Here is a 21,127-nt window from a genome sequence, read left to right as displayed (position 1 = left end):
TTCCACTCTGTCATGTTCACACACACAGATTCATGCAGCCCTGCACTTTACATACACCCTACATTAAGACATTTCCACACCTCATTCCTTTTTTTTGTTTAAAGTTAATAGTTTTTGGTTTATAATAAAGAACCTTTTTGATTGGTCTATACCTGTTGTTCGTGTCCCCCCATTTTTGCCACAGGCTATAGCTACTATGCATAGATAATAACAGAGTAGCAGCAGTGTAAACGGGGGGGGGGGGGCAGGCAATGCAAATAGTCTGGGTAGCCATTTGATTAGATGTTCAGAAGTCTTATGGCTTTGGGGTAGAAGCTGTTAGGAAGCCTCTTGGACCTAGACTTGGCGCTCAGGTACCGCTTGCCGTGCGGTAGCAGAGAGAACAGTCTATGACTAGAGTGGCTGGAATCTTTGACAATTTTTAGGGCCTTCCTCTGACACCGCCTGATATAGAGGTCCTGGATGGCAGGAAGCTTGGCCCCAGTGATGTACCGGGCCGTACGCACTACCCTCTGTAGTGCCTTGCGGTCGGAGGCCGAGCAGTTGCCATACCAGGCAGTGATGCAACCAGTCAGGATGCTCTCGATGGTGCATCTGTAGAACCTTTTGAGGATCTGAGGACCCATGCCAAATCTCTTCAGTCTCCTGAGGGGGAATAGATTTTGTCGTGCCCTCTTCACTACTGACTTGGTATGCTTGGACCGTGTTAGTTTGTTGGTAATGCGGACACCAAGGAACTTGAAACTCTCAACCTGCTCCACTACAGCCCTGTCGATGAGAATGGGGGCGTGCTCGGTCCTCCTTTTCCTATAGTCCACAGTCATCTCCTTTTATCTTGATCTCGTTGACGGAGAGAAAAAGGCTACTGTGGAGTGCAATAGAGATTGCATCATTTGTGGATCTGTTAGGGCGTGTATGCAAATTGAGTGGGTCTAGGGTTTCTGGGATAATGGTGTTGATGTGAGCCATGACCAGCCTTTCAAAGCACTTCATGGCTACAGATGTGAGTGCTACTGGTCGGTAGTCATTTAGCCAGGTTACCTTAGTGTTTTTGGGCACAGGGATTATGGTGGTCTGCTTGAAACATGTAGGTATTACAGACTCGGCCAGGGAGAGTTTGAAAATGCCAGTGAAGACACTTGCCAGTTGGTCAGCGCCTGCTCGGAGTACACATCCTGGTAATCCGTCTAACATAAATCTTGATTAGATAAGTATTCAATCCCTGACTCAATACATGTTAGAATCACCTCTGGCAGCAATTACAGCTGTGAGTCTTTCTGGGTAAGTCTAAGAGCTTTGCACACCTGGATTGTGCAACATTTTCCCATTATTCTTTTCAAAATGTTTCAAGCTCTGTCAAATTGGTTCTTGATCATTGCTAGACAACCATTTTCAGGTCTTGCCATAGATTTTCAAGCAGATTTAAGTCAAAACTATAACTTGGCCACTCAGGAACATTCACTGTCTTCTTGATAAGCAGCTCCATTATAGATTTGGCCTAGTGTTTTAGATTATTGTCTTGCTGAAAGGTGAATTTATCTCCCAGTGTCTGGTGGCAAGCAGACTGAACCCAGTTTTCCTCTAGGATTTTGCCTGTGCTTAGTGCCATTTAGTTTATTTTTTATCCTTAACAACACCCCAGTCTGTAACGATTACAAGCATACCCATAACATGATGCAGCCAACATTAAAATATGTTGAGTGGTACTCAATAATGTGTTGTATTGGATTCGCCCCAAACATAACACTTTGTATTCAGGACAAAAAGTGAATTGCTTTGCCACATTTTTTGCAGTTACTTGTTGCAAACAGGATGTGTTTTTTTTTAAATATTTTTATTCTGTACAGGCTACCTTTTCACTCTGTCAATTGGGCTAGTATTGTGAAGTAACTACAATGTTGTTGATCCATTCTCAGCGTTCTCCCATCACAGCCATTAAACATTGTAACTGTTTTAAAGTCACCATTGGCCTCATGGTGAAATCCCTAAGTGGTTTCCTTCCTTTACGGAAACTGAGTTAGGAAGGACGCCTCTATCTTTGTAGTGACTGGGTGTATTGATACACCATCCAAAGTGTAGTTAATAACTTCATCATGCTCATGTTTTTTTAATATATATTTTTTTATCCATCTATCAATAGGTGCCCTTCTTTGTGGCGCATTGGAAAACCACCCTGGGCTTTATGGTTGAATCTGTGTTTGAAATGCACTGCTCGACTGAGGGACCTTACAGATAATTGTATGTGTGGGGGTACAGAGATGAGGTAATCATTCAAAAATCATGTTAAACACTGTTATTGCACACAGAGTGAGTTCATGCAACTTATGCGTCTTAAGCACATTTGTACTCCAGAACTTATTTAAGCTTGCCATAACAAAGGGGTTGAATACTTATTGACTGAAGACATTTCAGCTTTTCATTTTTAATACATTTCTAAAAACATAATTCCACTTTGACATTATGGGGTATTGTGAACTAACACTTGACTCTTTCCCCCTTACTACTGTAGCTCAGACTTAGCTGATAGCTACTTTATTGAAGAAAAATATACTTACTATGACTGTGATATGTGGTTGTCGCACCTTGCTATCTTAAGATGAATGCACCAGAGGCAGCTGGTGGGAGGAGCTATAGGAGGCCGGGATCATTGTAATGGCTGAAGTGGAATCAATGGAGCGGAGCCAAACACATTGCTTCCATATGGTTGGTACCATTCCATTAATACCATTCCAGACATTACAATGAGCCCATCCTTCTATAGCTCCCCCCACCAGCCTCCTCTGCAATGCACTAACTGTAAGTCGCTCAGAGTAAGAGCGTCTCCTAAATTACTAAAATGTCAAATGGAAATGTAGCCCAGTGACACAAAATCTCAATTTAATCCATTTTAAATTCAGGCGGAAACACAACAAAATGTGGAAAAACTAAAGGGGTGTGAATACTTTCTGAAGGCACTGTATACGGCAACTCCAGGGCAGACAGCCGGGATGACAGCCGGGATGACAGCCGGGATGACAGCCGGGATGACTGCCGGGATGACAGCCGGGATGGTGGACTGTGCACTGGAACTTCCCAATGCGAAACACAAATGCAGTGAGCCAGCGGAAGGTCATGTTGGATTCAGGCAATCGTATTGGACTAGCAATGAATCAAAGCTTACTTCTTAATAATGAGGTGACTTAAGAGTCCAATCCTGGAAGCACAAGCTATACCGCAAGTTATAGAACTTGTCTATAAATCAGCTACCAAAAAGTAAAGATTACATTCATCATAAATATTCATAGTTGATATTTCCACCTATTGTATCTCTGTGTTTACTGGTCTATATTTCCAAGATGAATTAAGATATCCTAATGTTGTTTGTGCATGTAGGGCAGACAACACACTAGTTGTACTCACATTTTTGCAATATCAGGACAAACATAAGCACCCCCCCCCCCCAAATTATTATATGTGAGAAACGGCATGGAATGCCTTTACACATCCGAGCACCGAGAAAGTGATGTGCACATGTGTGTATAGAATGTATATTGTGTAGAGTAGTGTAAAGCGAGTATTAGCGACAGAGTGTATACAGTTGAAGTCGGAAGTTTACATACACTTAGGTTGGAGTCATTAAAACTCGTTTTTCAACCACTCCACAAATTTCTTGTTAACAAACTATAGTTTTGGCAAGTCGGTTAGGACATCTACTTGTGTGCATGACACAAGTATGTTTTCCAACAATTGTTTAGACAGATTATTTCACTTATAATTCACTATCACAATTCCAGTGGGTCAGAAGTTTACATACACTAAGTTGACTGTGCCTTTAAACAGATTGGAAAATTCCAGAAAATTATGTCATGGATTTAGAAGCTTCTAATAGGCTAATTGACATAATTTGAGTCAATTGGAGGTGTACCTGTGGATGTATTTCAAGGCCTACCTTCAAACTCAGTGCTTCTTTGCTTGACATCATGGGAAAAGCAAAAGAAATCAGCCAAGACCTCAGAAAAACAATTGTAGACCTCCACAAGTCTGGTTCATCCTTGGGAGCAATTTCCAAACGCCTGAAGGTACCACGTTGATCTGTACAAACTATAGTACGCAAGTATAAACACCATGGGACCACGCAGCCGTCATACCGCTCAGGAAGGAGACGCGTTCTGTCTCCTAGTGATGAATGTACTTTGGTGTGAAAAGTGCAAATCAATCCCAGAACAACATCAAAGGACTTTGTGAAGATGCTGGAGGAAACAGGTACAAAAGTATCTATATCCACAGTAAAACGAGTCCTATACCGACATAACCTGAAAGGCCGCTCAGCAAGGAAGAAGCTACTGCTCCAAAACCGCCATAAAAAAGCCAGACTATGGTTTGCAACTGCACATGGAGACAAAGATTGTACTTTTTGGAGAAATGTCTGGTCTGATGAAACAAAAATAGAACTGTTTGGCCATAACGACCATTATGTTATGGCCAAAAGGGTGAGGCTTGCAAGACAGAAGAACACCATCCCAACTGTGAAGCACGGGGGTGGCAGCATCATGTTGTGGGGGTGCTTTGTTGCAGGAGGGATTGGTGCACCTCACAAAATAGATGGCTTCATGAGGAAGGAAAATTATGTGGATATATTGAAGCAACATCTCAAGACATCAGTCAGGATGTTAAAGCTTGGTCGCAAATGGGTCTTCCAAATGGACAATAACGACAAGCATACTTCCAATGTTGTGGCAAAATGGCTTAAGGACAACAAAGTCCATAAAAAATGAATCTGGCTCTGAACAGCTGCTTTCTAAACATGATGGCGATTTGTATGTATTATGCTAATTCGATTTAGACTCTGGGGTGTTAATCCAACACAGCACCCTGTTAAACTAAAGCTTCTAAGCTGCACTCACCAGCCTTGAGAAAAGGAAGAAGAGTGGATGCAGAAGAGACACAGAGGGTAGGAAGGACAGAGAGACAGCACCGAGAGAAATAAATCCTGCCTCACTTTGGAAAGTAGAAGGAAGATCTGTTCAAGCAACGCTTCTCCCAGTACTTGATTATGGTGATATAATCTACATGCATGCTGCAGCCTCTGCTTTAAAACCTTTAGATTCAGCACTGCGTTTTATCACTGGGAACGATTTTCGTGCACATCACTGCATTTTGTATAGTTATGTTGGCTGGGAGTCTCTGACTACCAGAAGGGCCCAGCATTGGTTACTTTTTGTAAAGAGGTTCTTCAGAAACTCCCCCACTACCTCAGCTCATGTATAAACTGGAGATCCAGACATTTTAAGACCCACTCTCTAGACTGGCTGGTTCTGGAGGTCCCGCGGGTCTCCACTGACCTGGGTAAAAATGCTTTTAGTTTTTATGCCCCCAGCTCATGGGATAGCCTTCAGCACACCTTGAAATTGGGCTCGCTGGTCTCCATTGGACAGTTTAGAGTATAAGGGAGGTAATACTGTATGTGAGAGTTGTGTTTTTGATTTATTTTGTTGTATTTACTGTATGTTTCCTTTTCACAGAGCTCCCTTGCAGATAAGACCCTGGTCTCAATGGTGACCCATCCTCTATAAATAAATGTAAAAATTACAAATAAATACCCACTTACACAAGTTTGAATATGCACACACACGCACATGTACATGCACCCACACACTCTCTAATACCCACATTAACAAGATCAGTGACATAAGGATTAGTCTCCAGCCAGAGGTCACTGAGGAGAGAAATGGGGTGACTCTGACCTAGATGTAGAGGCAGGCTGAGAAGGGAGAGAGAAGAGAAAGAGAGACAGAGTTGAGAGGGAGAGTAGAGAGAGACAGAGAAAGAGAGAGGTAGAAAGAGAGCACAAAGAAAGGCAGCAGGCAGGTTACCTCCACATTAGCCCCACGCAAAACAACAACTATCCACTGTGTTTGGGCCAAGCTGCTGCTACTGAGAGGATTTAGACTTGAATAACCTTGGACTCACACACAATCTCCCATGGGAGTATGTTAGTGGAGACACCACCCCCCAGTGGATCAGTACTGAACCAACATCACTTCTCATGTTGACCTCATGGCCCGTATTCACAAATAGTTTCAGAGTAGGAGTTCTGGTCTAGGATCAGTTTTTTGCTTTATAATATCACAATGAATAAGATTTTATGGACAGGTGGGACCTAGTCTTAGATCAGCAATCCTACCGTGAGACATTTTATCAATACAGGCCTTGGGCATTTAGACATTTAGGGGGGCAGGTGTACACAGTGTAAAATGAAGACATCCAAATGAATTATTGTCATCTAATTTTGCTGAAAAATGCAATTAATTAGACATCCACATCTCCATAATGGAAAGTGGTAACACTTCCCCCCCCCCCAACCCCATCTCTTAGCTTAGCTCTAGCAAACCAAGTGACAGGCTGCCGTTGTGTTGTTTTCTGCATTAAGGAATGGTGCCTTAATACTCTGAATTGTTTAAAGTCATGGTTAACTGGGCAACAAAATCCATTTATAGAGATCATTTGGACATGATATTTAAAACATGCTTAATGGAGAAGATTAACCTACATTGGTTTCTGATTTAAAAAATGCTAATAATAATATTAGCATTTGTTAGCAGAGACTAGTTGAACAAAGTGTGGATTGTAGTCCCTGTTTGGCAATAAACTGCTTTCAAGATAAGGGAATAAATATCTAAACATGTAATTTCTCTGAACTGTCCCTTTAGGAGTTCATAGTTGGCACAGGTGGAGAAGATTTCTCTTAATCAAAGCCATTTACTGTACAGGTGTGTTTGAATATTAGATAGAAAATTACACAATTGTGAGTCCTTGTTTTGAACAGATCAGGGTCGTAGACACCAAACGCACGAATACAGACCAAATGGGTTAGGGATTAGCTGAATTTGTCCAATAACAAACTCTAGTTTTTGTAGAAAAAAACCCAGCTTTATTATTTACACTAATAAATATGAACCTGGGTCCAAATACTATTTAAAATCATTACAAATACTTTAGCTGTGCTTGATTAAGCTCTCCTGTTGCAATGGAACAAATGGAAAAGTCCCAAACGTGCTCTGCAAACCCTGCAAACCTGGCACCCCAGGCAGGCTTAAGCAAAAGCTTAAAGTATTTGAAAGAGTTTCAAATAGTATAGGAACCCAGGTCAAATACTGTTTGAAGTAATTCCAAGTTATGTTTAAGCCTTTTACAACTGTTCATACACGCATTGACAAACACTGACCTCATTCTACGCCAGATGGTGCTAGAGAGTCATCCATCCATCTCTAAAGTCACAAATATGGTGACATTTGTTTAAATAGAATAATTTACAGAACGGAAGGTCATGTGATAGTCTTTCATGTCTCAGTGGTGGCCTTGAAGTGAATGACGAAACTCCGGCTTAGGGTCTTAGAGACCTCGTTGTAGTGCATAAAAAATATATATATTTTCACCGTCGGCATGGCGACTGCACACGCACACACCCACTCTTCCCAACGTCCCCGGGAGAACTGCTATGGTTGAACCTCAACTCAATATCTGTATCCTGGCAGTGCAGCCTATGTGTTGTAGCTGAATCCATGGTGCCAAGGGCTACTGTATACATATATACAGAGCAAGGCTCAAAAATCAACTAACAGACCAGACACAGGCCTTTTAGGCTCGTTGCATAGGATCCAGGTGCTGTGTAGATCTATGTAGTCCATATATTATCCATATGACCAGGCTGCCAGGCTTTACGTAGCCTATATGTCCATGACATGTAGCTTCACAGGCGTGAATGAGAGGAGGAGGCCAGCTCGTAGAAGAGCACGTAGGCATCACTGCTGCGGACCTGGCTGGATGACATGGGGCTCACCCTGTAGGGAGGACGCAGAGAACAAGTGTGTGTTAGTTAGAGCGTTGTTATAGACACAGAGATATAGAAATATAGATAGATACAGGCACAAACACACCGAAAACAGAGCTATTGACTCTGATTCGTAATATAGGGTGGAGGGGACATCATGGCGTCATTACATACCTGGAGTCATTGTAGCTGTACCACTCCCCCAGGGCTGGGTTCCTGCAGTAGGCTGTGTAGTGGCCACCCAGCGTGTTCCCAGAGTGGTTGGACACCGCATAGAGATTATACACTGCATTCACTACACACACACACACAGAGAGAGACAGAGATTAGTGTTATGTCATTGACATCACTGATGCCTTCATTCAGTTTCAACAGACACCCTATCATTATTGAAAGACAATGCCTGTTAAGCCTGATTTACAAAGAGGATGGCATACCTATAGACTATAAAGCAAGTCATTTGAACTGTGTGTGCGTGGGTGTGTGTACTGTGTGTCCTGAGTTCAATGAAGCCAGTTGATCTAGTCAGTCGAGCAATTCTAAAAATATAAAAGTAGCTGGAGACAGAGTGGTAGCCTATTTACAGATCTTGTTGTTGTTGTTGGTGTGTGTGTGTGTGTGTGTGTGTGTGTGTGTGTGTGTGTGTGTGTGTGTGTGTGTGTGTGTGTGTGTGTGTGTGTGTGTGTGTGTGTGTGTGTGTGTGTGTGTGTGTGTGTGTGTGGGTACTACTTACTGCTGTTTTCAGAGGCAAATTCCCTCATGTCCAGCTCTTTGAGGGGGAAGTTGACGTAGGTAGAGAGTTTACTGGTTCGGACGCGGTTCTCTGAGAAGCGCTTGAGGTCTGGGAGACAGGCTCCGTCAAGGACAAGCACATGTACAGTTCGAGCATAGTAGCATAGATACAGTAGCTATTGATAGCATAGTAGCATCTATAGATTTTGATAGCAATTGATAGAATAGACCGCTTTTGATAGCATAGTAGCATCTATAGATATTGATAGCATGGTAGAATAGACAGCTATTGATAGCATAGTAGCATCTATAGATATTGATAGCATGGTAGAATAGACAGCTATTGATAGCATAGTAGCATCTATAGATATTGAAGTAGCATTGAGCTTTCATAGCTCAGCTGGCTACTGGGTTAACCCCAGAACCATAGACATTCAATACACTGTTTGAAACATAACATTACAATGATTTTGGCTGCAAAGTTCCTAGAATGAGTTAATTAGAAAGATTGAGAGTAACTTAATTGTTGGGGGAACCAATGTTGGGGGAACCAATATGATGTAGTAGAAAGGATACGAAGCACAAGGATCTGGGGGAACTTCTGGATGGTGAACTTCTTAGTGCATTTCCTTCTGGCTTTACACCTGCAGCATGTCTGAAGGAGGAGTGGAAGAGAGGGTTTGGTCATTACATGTAGAAACTCAGTCTCACACACTCACTCACACACCAAGCGCAGTAGTCCCTTACCGGTTTTTCATCTCCATCCAGTACATCTTCTTTGGTGAAGAATCGCATGCAGTCTGTCAGACTCACCTCCCCTGAACCTTTCTGCAGACGCAAACACCCTCAGTCAGACACAGCTTTCTTTGTGTGTGTGTGTGTGTGTGTGTGTGTGTGTGCACGCGTCTGTGCCTGTGTCCATGCCTGCTTGCATGTCTGTGTACACTGACCTTGGCGATGGGTAGTGACAAGTCCCAGAATGGATCGAACACTGTGGAGCAGTAACCACACTCACTGCAGGTCAGAGAGCTCTTCAGCTGGCCAACAAACAGATCTACACAGAGAGAAACAGACATACACACACACACAATTATACACATTGGACATCACACACACACACACTTGTAATACGCACACTTTTTCTCAGTCACTCACCGACCACTTTGCTGTCCTCTCTCTCTAGGTATTTGTTCCACATTTTCTTCCCTTTCTCATTGTCACTGTGGAGGAGACAAACACAGATCCCAGGTGAGATTACAGTCAAACAAGTTGTCCTCTAGAACAGACACACTCCTCTCTAACATAGATCCTGGGTCAGTTTATGTTAAACAAGCTGTCCTGTAGAACAGACACATTCCTCTCTAATACAGATCCCAGGTCAGTTTACGGTCAAACAACCTGTCCTCTAGAACATACATTCCCCAGCTAGCACATAACGGTCTGAGAACCATATGTTTCTTAGAGCTTAGTGAGAGCGTGGTTGTCCTATGGTTATTTTGCATGCAACCTTCAACACCTTTCTGGGAATGGTGCAGGATAGTTGCTTGGCTTTTGGAAGATCCTCAGCACATTAAGGGAACTTGAAAACCCGCCCCAGTATTTTCTTGGTATTTCATTACTTTAACAGAACGTTTCCCATAAGTTCAAACATGGCTACATTTCATATACATTTTTGTAATGTTCTAGGAATGTTCTCCAACTGGTTTGACATTGTGAATGTTCTCAAATAGTTCAGAGAACATTAAGATACAACCCACTGTGCACACAATGGTTGAATCATTATTGTTTCCACGTCATTTCATTGAAATTACATTGAACCAACGTGGAATAGACATTGAATTTTATTTTACCTTTATTTAACTAGGCAAGTCAGTTAGGAACAAAATGTTATTTTCAATGACGGCCTAGGAACAGTGGGTTAACTGCCTTGTTCAGGGGCAGAACGACAGATTTTGTACCTTGTCAGCTCGGGGATTCGATCCTGCAACCTTTCGGTTACTAGTCCAACGATCTAACCACTAGGCTACGCTGCCGCCCCGTGTGGCAGAGCATAACATGCTCTGGTACTTTTCTGACTAGTAAGTATTTTTGAAACCTGTAGCTTTGGGCTGTATGTAGCAATGTGTAGTTCATGTATGCATGCATAATCTGTTAACAGAATTACTGACTTATTTCAATTAGCCACGAAATACCTAGTTTGAAAGTAACTGTTTTCTGGAAGCTGTCCTATGCCATTTTCCCTACATTTACCCCCACATGGGCCAGCCCCCTAGCAATTCTAGTTACAGCCTCTCACCATTTGAGTGAGAGCTAGCAAGATGCACACAGTAGAGGAGAGAGAGAGCAATGACATGGTGCACTTATCCACACATTTGTGAAGTAGTGTACAGTTTTCAGGGACCACTTTAGGCTCTTGGGTGCTAGTTTCAGAACTACTGGCTAAAATGTATACAAAAGTACCGGAGAATATCTTTAACCAATAAAACATGACTCATTACAAAGGCAGTTAACTGCCTGAATATCATGAGGCATGTCTAGGCATGCCTAGGCATGTCTAATCCTAGGAGAACAGGTCAGGTTCATTATCTACTGGGCACACACTGGTTGAATCAACATTGTTTCCACGTCATTTTAATGAAATGACGTAGAACCAACTTGGAATAGACGTCGAATTAATGTCTGTGCCCAGTGGGTAGGCACCAAACAGAAGAAAACGGACTGAAACGGTAAGGGACTACCTAGGCTTGTCCACTAAGAAACGCTGATTTTCCTTTTCAAAACGGTTAAAACTACTGAACAAGCTCCTGGGTTGGTGCTACAGGAGGTGAGACTTACGAGAGGTGGTCAATGTCCTCGGCCGGGAGCCTGGGCCGCACTGTGACCCTGTTGACCTCGTTGTGGAGGCCGTCCAATAGGAAACGCAGGAACTCCTGAGCGTCCTGCTGACTAGAGGAGAGAAAGACATTTCATTTTAAAAGCTTTCTTTTTTTTCCAACCACAAAATAAGAAATGAAAATGAAAGATATTAACAGACATTAATGCCTCACTGGGAAAGGGAGAGAGAGCGCGAGATGCTGTTTTTAATAGCTAACACAAATTTATGAACTCGCTTTCTCACGGCACACGTATGACCATAGAAATATAATTACTAGAACAGACCACAGCCCTTTTCTGAATGAACCTACTTGTATCCCACAAATTTGGGCGCGTATCTCTGGATCTGGGTCTTGAAGTCTGAGGGACTGATGGCCTCGCTGCTGACTGACGTCCATAGGGTCTGAGTGAGTTTGGCAAACTCTGTGTGTGTGTGAGAGAGAGAGAAAGAGACGGGGAGACGGAGTGAGAGAGAGACAGGGGAAAGAAAATGAGACCACTTTTAGAGCCCTTGTACTGTGAAGCAGAGGTCACATTGCAGGGGAGAGGAACCATGTGAAGAATAACAATCAGGTAGCAGACAGACCTTAGCTACTGTTCAAATGTTAATCATTTCCAAACCGTGTGTATGTGTGTGTGTGTGTGTTTGCGCAGAATAGCTCCTATAAATTTCAAATCAATTTACGACACAATCTGTCCAAGTATTAAGCATAGAGGTTATGTTACATATTAGAGGTCAGTATTATAGTGTCCCCAGGTGGTTCTGGAAATATTCTTAGGATGATAATTATGCTGCATAATCATGGTTAGTGCTTCTTTACACAATGTTGTCCTAAGGGAAATAATGGATTATTATTATGTTTTATTACCAAATAGTCCACACTGGCCCACTTCCAACCTTTTCAGAATTTGACAGCTGGTAACGTCCTAATGTTATTCTAATAATGCACTTTGCACTCAGGCTTAAGTAAAGCGCTCCTTGTTGGATCAGTAGTGTGCCTTACCCTCCATGAGAGCGGCCTTGGCCCTGCAGTTGTTGTTGAGGTCGGTGCGGTGCGTGTTCCTCAGACAGTAGTCCCTCAGGTCAGGAGTGTTGCTCAGACACTGCAGGATCGAGTTCATGAAACACTACACCAGGACAGAGAGAGAGAGAGAGGATAGACGACATCAGATCCACTACAAACCAGACATAAACACAGTGTAAAAACAGACTCGTGTGTTAGTGATTTAAGTAATGGTTTACTTACTGTGTTGCCGAGGTTTCTCAGTCCCACCAGGCCTTGAGGACTCTTGGAGTTCTTTTGAGGCAAAGAAAGAGAGACACGGGTTAGAGCACAGCAGAAATCTTTCTTCGCTCAGTCACACTATGGTACATGACAACTTACAAGAAGATGGGACCAAACACGAGGTCACCAGTTTAAGCCTGCTCTTGTGAGTCAGGAAATAGAACCCTCTATCCAGTGAATACTGAAAGAAACTGGTGGTATTACTATTTACCCCCACGGAGTATTTCACTCTGTTGTGAAAACATGGACATCATAAACTGGGTAGTTCGAGCCCTGAATGCTGATTGGCTGAAAGCCGTGGGACATGAAAACATTTATTTTTACTGCTCTAATTACGTTGGTGACCAGTTTATAATAGCAATAAGGCACCTCGGGGGTTTGTGGTATATGGCCAATATACCACGGCTAAGGGCTGTATCCAGGCACTCCACTTTGCGTCGTGCGTAAGAACAGCCCTTAGTCATGGTATATTGGCCATATACCACACCCTTATTGCTTAATTATACACAGTGCGTGAACTGTATGGCCTTTGATGACAGTAGTGTACACTGACATGTTGGATGTTCACTGGAGTTGTGTAACGTTGTCTGAAGGGTATGGTATTACTACAGTAACAGTGGGGTATTACTACAGTGTAAGCACATAGAGCTGGGATGAAACTAGTCGGCATACTGAACACATGACAGCCTCAGGCGGCGTATAGCGAGAGCCTCACGGGGCTGTGTGATACATTCACACGGGTTGTCACCGTCTCACACAAATCACATATGACTTAGTGTCACTGGAGGAATCTGCCACTGCTCTGCTAATCATCGCCATTCCACAAAGAGCCACCAACAGGCTCCTATCGCATGGTGATGTCACAGACCCTTTTTTATTTGGATTTATTTTATTTAACTCGGCAAGTCAGTTAAGAACAAATTCTTATTTACAATGATGGCCTAAGAACAGTGGGTTAACTGCCTTGTTCAGGGGCAGAACGACAGATTTTTACCTCAGGGATTTGATCTAGCAACCTTTCGGTTACTGGCCCAATGCTCTAACCACTAGGCTACCTGCCGCCCTTGAGGTGATAACTTTATAGCAGCCCACGTGATAGAATTCACAGGGCGATGTGCTACACATGGGTAAGAGAGTGAGTAGCCCTACAACTACTATGTTGGTTTTGATGGAATGGATCTCAATTATTTAACATTTACTGTACGGAGAGATCCACTGTACACATGATTACGTAATTCAGCAATTAACTGTCCCTATTCAATCCATTCATATGAATACTGGTTAAGCATAAGCATAGATTCTACACTGTATAGACTTAGCTTGTGTCAATGTAAGTGTCAATACTGTCACCACACATACACTACATGGCCTAAAGTATGTGGACACCCATTCAAATTAGTGGATTCAGCTATTTCAGCCACATGTAAACAATTTAGCACACAGCCATGCAATCTCCATAGACAAACATTGGCTGTAGAACGGCCCGTATTGAAGAGCTCAGGGACTTTCAACGTGGCACCGTCATAGAATGCCACCTTTCCAACAAGTCAGTTTGTCAAATTTCTGCCCTGCTAAAGCTACCCAGGTTAACTGTAAGTGCTGTTTGTGAAGTGGAAACGTCTAAGAGCAACAACAGCTCAGCCGCAAAGTAGTAGGCTACACAAGCTCACAGAACGTGACCGCCGAGTGCTGAAGCGCGCAGCGCGGAAAAATTGTCTGTCCTCGGTTGCAACACTCACTACTGAGTTCAAAGCTGCCTCTGGAAGCAATGTCAGCACAAGAACTGTTCGTTGGGAGCTTCATGAAATGGGTTTCCATGGCCGAGCAGCCGCACACAAGCCTAAGATCACCATGAACAATGCCAAGCATCAGCTGGAGTGGTGTAAAGCTCGCCGCCGTTGGACTCTGGAGCAGTGGAAACGCGTTCTCTGGAGTGATGAATCACGCTTCACCTGCTGGCAGTCTGACAGATGAATCTGGGTTTGGCAGATGTCAGGAGAACGCTATCTGGCCAAATGCATAGTGCCAACTGTAAAGTTTGGTGGAAGAGGAATAATGGTCTGGAGCTGTTTATCATGGTTTGAGCTTGGCCCCTTAGTTCCAGTGAAGGGAAATCTTAAATCTACAGCATACAATGACATTCTAGATGATTCTGTGCTCCAGCTTTGTAGCAAAAGTTTGGAGAAAGGACTTTCCTGTTTCAGCATGACAATTCCCCCGTGCACAAAGTCTAACCTCACGGGAACCCACTAGACAGACCAGGTCTTCCTTGAATACTGGGTTAGGCCATAAGCATATAGTTGCTTTACTGTATAAACTATAGACTTTTAACATAACTGTACATTACATTAAGTCAAACAAATGTATTCAGAAATCCCTTTTTACATCAGCAGGTCACAAAGTGCTATACAGAAACATAACATTTTAATAATTTAGCTGACACTTATCCGAGCGACTTACAGTTAGTGCATTTATCTTAAGATAGCTAGGTGAGACAACCACATATCACAGTCGTAGTAAGCTACATGTACCCCCCACCATCAGCCATACTGTGGTAACGTAGCCTTCCCTGAATACTGGGTTACACCAGTTCTGGGTTAAGCAGGTTTAATGGATAATGTTGCTTTTCCAAGCTAACTGCTACATGTAACCTACTGTATACAGTGTCCCCGTAATACACATTGCTGTATTAGAGGGACATTTCTGGGAATTGGACATTCTTGAAAGTTCCATATTAATATTACATATTCCTCTAGTGTTCTAGCTAGGCTAGTCCAAATTGAAGTGGAGGGTTTGGTGAAAGTGCATCGGTACATCTGCTGACGAATGAAACACCTACGGGAGGCAGGCAGCACCCGCCTGACGCCACAGCTGACAGGACTGGGGTGGCATCACACGTGCATGTGGGTACAGTATAAATACAAACAGTCAGGCACACACAGGCCTTAAAAGGAACATTCACACACGCCATAGACACACACACACACACACACACTGTGAATGAAGTAGAAACAGCAGTCAGATAGATACATGTGAGTCAGTAACTATCTCCTGTCCCACCCCAAACCACTCCACATACCGTACAGTATGTAACACCGCAATGCCACTTCTCACACCCATACAGGTACCAAATTCCTCATACTTCGTTCTCATAGTTCACTTTCCACTGGTCGAGCAGTACAGGCACTGACTACAGGCCAAATTCATTGAGCTGGTGAGTACTGAGTACAGACAGTGCTGCTTTACATGGCCCTTCAGAGAGCGTGTCTGGGCCCACTCTTCATCGTTAGCGCTGAGACGGACCATATGGCTTGAGCCGCATGCACAGGTCAGTTTCTCACACCCTGGGTAGAAATAGCACCAGAGCCAGGGACACTGTTACAGTGATTACTGAGGAGAGGCCCGTAGAGAATGGGCTCTATTGGCATGTGGCTCACTCAGAACATGGAGGGGGGTCCAACAATAAGGGCCCTGATTGGCTAACGGCCCATCTGTTCTAAGGAGGCAGTCATTCCATTGGTTGGCAGAGGTTGAAAGTGTAAGAGTGGGGAGAACGTTGTGTTCTCCAACCTTGCTTTGCAGGACTAGTCACAGCCAAACAACTTGTGGCTGGGCGCACACACGCACACACACACAAAACCCGCTTCATAGCTCTCTCATACACACACTCATACCCATATAAAGTTGGCATATGGTGCACCACCCAGCAGCCACACCGTAGGCGGACTGTACTGCTCATACCAATAACACTAAAAACTGTGGCGGATAAAACATTGATAACGTATTAGAACCATTGATAATGTTGCCAAAGCAGCAATAATGTTGCATTACGGTTATGCGATGGCTGTCACTGTGATGGTGCTGACTGAGGAACATTCTGCTCTCTCGATGTCCCCGTAAAGGACATCCATATCTTTAGGCCCACAGCCCATTCTAAGAACCCATGCACCCAATCATCCCACAGCATACTGTACAGTACATGAGATAAGGCGAGACATTCTTGGAGACACAGGCTGACATTCCTTATCTACTGGTGTTCGTTCAACGTCGTAAAACAACGTCACGCCCCCGATTGTTAGTGTGACGCAGGCCAAATGGTGTTAACAGTGTTCTCGATACCCTAACGTGTGTTGCAGTTATGTAACAATAGGCAAGTCAGGTTATCTTCACCCACAAGTGCTGATGGGACTTTCTTCTATCGACCAGGGAACACGGTGAGGTAAAACAGTGTTCTTTGTCAAGTGTATACTGCGGTACGTTTGACTTTCAAGGGCTAAGCAGCCGTCACTGAGGGCAATGGTTATGAATGGTGGTTTGTTTGGCGTTTCATTGCGAGGTTTTGTGTTGAGAACTTGACTGGTAGAAGGAATGATAGACAGGGTGCTATAGGGCATTGTGAGCCTTTGGTTTGTCCACTAGGGGTCATCCTGTCGTTTCCTCAGGGTTACTCATGTATCGATTAATGAGCCGGTATTTTCATAAAGGGTCTTGGAGTAGGAGTGCTGATCTAGGATCAGTTCCCCCATGTCCATGTAATCTTATTCCGTATGATCTTAAAAGCAAAACTAATCCTAAATCAAAATCGTACTCAGACGCTTGATACATACGGCCCCTGTCTATGTTGTGGTATGTTATACAGGCCTTTAGGCCTACATATACGCCATTTAAAAATACATATTATTTCAAGAACGACTTCAAAGTACTGTGTAGTGTTAATGTAGTCTGTGCCACATCAGATGATCTTTTGTCTTTAGGCCTAATTCTTCTCCTTTCAGTAGACTATGCATGTTGCATTGGAGGTTCAGAAGGGAAAGGCACGAATTTTGTCTCGTCACTAATTCTCTGTACTGTACAGTGTAGCCTACACTCAGGGCCAGAAAAGAACAGCTGGAACGGAAGAAAGCAGGCCTATATTATGTGCAATACGGGCCAGCGGTGCACGCACTCCTACTCAGCTCAGAGCAGTGGTTCCCAACCTTTTGCTGTTACTGTACCACCAAGTACATTCATTATGCTCTTCCCAGAGTAACCCGGGGAGTCCTGGTTGAGAAACGCATGTGCAGAGGATGCTCCGAGCTCTGTAAGAACTGCAGATTATGTAGCCAAATCAACTGCACGAGGTTACAGTAAATTGACAGGCAGGCAGCTTTTTCGAGCACTGTTTTCAGATGCCCGATGACTTGAACATAATGTGAAACTATTCCTATTGGATTGAAACAATAGCTATTGCATGCTGTCATACCATATTTGGATCCACATTTGTTGTCAATGCAACAACCCTGAGCCTATATCGGCCTGTGTAGGATGACAACACTCCACCACACTAAAGTGTAATTCTATTATTTTATATCATCACGGGTGTCGAAATAACGTGTAACTTTTTGGAGAGGATGTAGGCTTGCCTATTCGAGCTACAGGTGCAGAATTTAAGTTAGCCTTGCTTCACTTTTGCTTTGGCAAATCAATAACTAAGCCACAGACCCGTCAATATTCCAAGTTCCAACGTGGAAAGTGTAGTTTAAAGGGCTCAAGCTCTAAAAGCAATTTCATAACACATTTAATCTGTTGCTGACTGGGTAAGTGATATTATTATGTAAGTACGTAGACTACAGCTGCCAACATGATCCTTTCCTGAGGTTTATGTTGTTGATTGAAATGTCGCCTGTAACTAAAACAAATCTATCCGATGATAAATGTGAATATAAAATAGGCCCATAAGCCTAATATCAAAAATCGTCTGACAATATATTCGCTCAGTCACAGTTTGGGCACCGGCTACCTGAATATGCCTTTGCTTGCATACAGAATAGGCGCACTCACCTTGGCTTGATTAATAAGAAGACCCACAAATGTGGACACCAACATTGAGCGCGACATTGGAGGACTCTTCCTGCGCAGGTCAGTCTTTAGGAAGGGGTATGCGGTGACCGGCGGCTCCTCGGGCACCGTGACGGTGTACGACTGTCGCATACTAGGCATGATGGCGGTGTAGGCTACGGTCTAAACAGCAGACGATACAATCAATTAGAGGTGGCGATGCTGAAAAGTTGTCTTCCGCGGGTGCAACAGTAGCTGGTCCCTGTGTAACGTGGTTGCACTTGGTAAGGAAAATGTTCTTCTCATCGAGGACAAGGTGTTCAATTCGCATCCCTCGAAACACTTTAATGATCAAATAACACAGGGGTTGATGATCAATTGTCGCGATTTGCAGTCCGTCAGAAGTGAGACAACCCGATAGACCAGGTAGTCCAGCCTATATTCGAGCCTTTATTTATAAATAAACAGTAACATATAGGCCCCAACGGGCACTTTGCCTACCAGAATAACATTAGACCCCAAACTCAATCTGGAATATCACTGCCTGCAGACTGAGGCCGATTCGGTTTTATATGGTTCCACCTCTCTCAGTGTGGGTTGAATAAACTAGAGTCGGTGTGCAGTGCCCTTTCGTTTTACTACACAGCACACGCCCCCTCAGACTCCGTAGACGTCACGGAGTATCTCATGCTTGTCGAGACGTCAAACAGCAGAGGACGAGACCTTCTCCCCATTCACAGAGGAGGATGAAAGCCGAGCGGATGAGGACTGAGAGGAGGGTGGTGGAAATGCATGATATATCCGTCCGTGTATAATAATATATGCAATTTAGCTGACGCTTTTATCCAAAGCTACTTACTGTCATTTTACGTCTGTCGGTCTCTACATATAGATCAATTTATCTATCCATATATTTTTTACACTTTGCCTTACAACATTGGCTTCATCCACCTTGACATGTGAATTTAGCTTGACAATATAATGCATAATATCAGTGTAATGTCATAAGTAAAACCTATAACATGGTTGTAAAACCTATAACAAGCATTATGTCATGATTATGGCATTATGTCAATCAAAAGTCAATAACGTCCAACGTTTGTTGCTTGCAAATTTAGCAAACTAAAGCAACAGTTGGTCCTAGCTCAAGCATTGCCATGCGTTTCTCTATAATATTGTGAATGAATGACAAAACTGGGTTGCGTTCACTAAGGAGCAAACAGCGCGAAACAGGGAGGGCCTACATAGATCTGACCAATAAGAAACGCTTGTTTTTATTTTCCGTTATAGAACGTGTTGCAACGGTGTACAGTAATGAATACGACCCTGGGGTACAGTAAGAGCAATGTAACACATTACCCAATCAAACATTTTCCCTGGATCAGAGATTTTTTTTTATGCAAGCAGATTTTTGGCATACCAGGGTTGTGCTCATTAGGGCACACAGTCGAAAAAAGGTTTTGCAACCGTAAACGAAAATTAGCTTTCCAGTCCAGGGAGTCCCTTCACCGTTTTCTTCCGTTTGGGGTCCAATAAACTCGTCCCTACTCCTAATTGGCCCATCATCACTCTACTGTCACATTCAGTCTGTACACAGAATAATACCAGCTAGAGGGGGTGTTAAGAAAAAATAATACATCCACCTTCAAAACCTAAACAGGAAATCCAACAAACACAGCTCCTTAATCTTACGAAAGCAAATTGTCGCTTTTCGCCGCATCATTACGTAAGCAGCGTGGAACTGACCCGTTCCCTGAGAATCAGTGCATTCCTCTTATGAAACGCCACTCACGTAAGGTTGGGAGTTATGGTCTAAAAATCATATCTTGATTTTTTCAAAGTTATGTGCGATTCACGATATATATCTCGATTTAAGTGTTCTTTAAATAAGCTTTTTGTACAATTAAAGGTAAAATGCACTGCATTGCAAATAGTCAGCAATAATATAATACATTCAGGGATTGTGAAATTATACCTAGGCTAAATATGAGCCTTCCACAACCATAAGACCCACTAATGATTTAATTATTTTATAAAAAATAGATTCATCTGCTTTTTTGAAATAATCACTGATCTGGCATTCAAGTCTGTCTATTAAAATGGCCATTTTGTAAATAAAATAAAATAATTAAATGACCAGAACCATGCATAATGCACACCAGGGGAAATGGCCAAAATATCATTACATGGAATCATGGAAATATGTTTATTCTAATTCTATAGTTAGAATATAAATAATTGTGGGCACTTTGAATACAGTGCTGTTTGACATGACAACGAATGAAAATGCCAGGAAGGAGTTATTGTGACAGGGTAGGAACCAAAGTGTTGGTCAGTGTTTCCTAGGGGAGCCTATAATCTTTGGCTACATGAAATGTTTCTTCATGCAGCCAAAATATTTATGCTTCGCCTATTCCTCTTTGATTTAGAAGATACTGTTGCACAAACAGCATGCTGATTTAGGCCTACACCATCACTGGTATCAGGCTGTATTAGCTAGCTAGATTTGCTCTGACTAAGTATATTTATTAGCTAGCTAACTAGCGATTGGCATTAGAGGCTAAAACTATTTAGCTAAACTTTCTAAGAAAAGACAAACTAGCTGTTT

General features: G+C 43.0%; 1 protein-coding gene across 3 annotated transcripts in view; it reads right to left on the bottom strand.

Annotated features, from left to right (window-relative positions):
- Nucleotides 1-6,248: 6,248 nt before the first annotated feature.
- The window catches only part of LOC115148616 (ubiquitin carboxyl-terminal hydrolase 2), a 49,088-nt gene continuing 34,209 nt past the window's right edge, over nt 6,249-21,127 (bottom strand). For 2 of the 3 annotated variants that reach the window (XM_029690662.1, XM_029690663.1), the window contains 11 exons: nt 12,664-12,714; nt 12,421-12,544; nt 11,728-11,839; nt 11,378-11,488; nt 9,698-9,762; nt 9,493-9,596; nt 9,290-9,370; nt 9,119-9,197; nt 8,544-8,651; nt 7,985-8,105; nt 6,249-7,820 (listed from right to left, as the gene is read on the bottom strand). In XM_029690662.1, coding sequence (XP_029546522.1) covers nt 7,730-7,820; nt 7,985-8,105; nt 8,544-8,651; nt 9,119-9,197; nt 9,290-9,370; nt 9,493-9,596; nt 9,698-9,762; nt 11,378-11,488; nt 11,728-11,839; nt 12,421-12,544; nt 12,664-12,714 — 1,047 coding nt within the window. In that variant the 3' untranslated portion in view covers nt 6,249-7,729. Of the gene's footprint in view, nt 7,821-7,984; nt 8,106-8,543; nt 8,652-9,118; nt 9,198-9,289; nt 9,371-9,492; nt 9,597-9,697; nt 9,763-11,377; nt 11,489-11,727; nt 11,840-12,420; nt 12,545-12,663; nt 12,715-18,522; nt 19,126-21,127 lie in introns of those variants that run through there. The other variant, XM_029690664.1, reaches the window with a different exon arrangement.

The sequence above is a fragment of the Salmo trutta genome, chromosome 15 (assembly GCF_901001165.1).
Source record: "Salmo trutta chromosome 15, fSalTru1.1, whole genome shotgun sequence".
In the NCBI taxonomy this organism is placed as follows: Eukaryota; Metazoa; Chordata; class Actinopteri; order Salmoniformes; family Salmonidae; genus Salmo; species Salmo trutta.
This window is presented reverse-complemented; position numbering and strand designations above follow the sequence as displayed.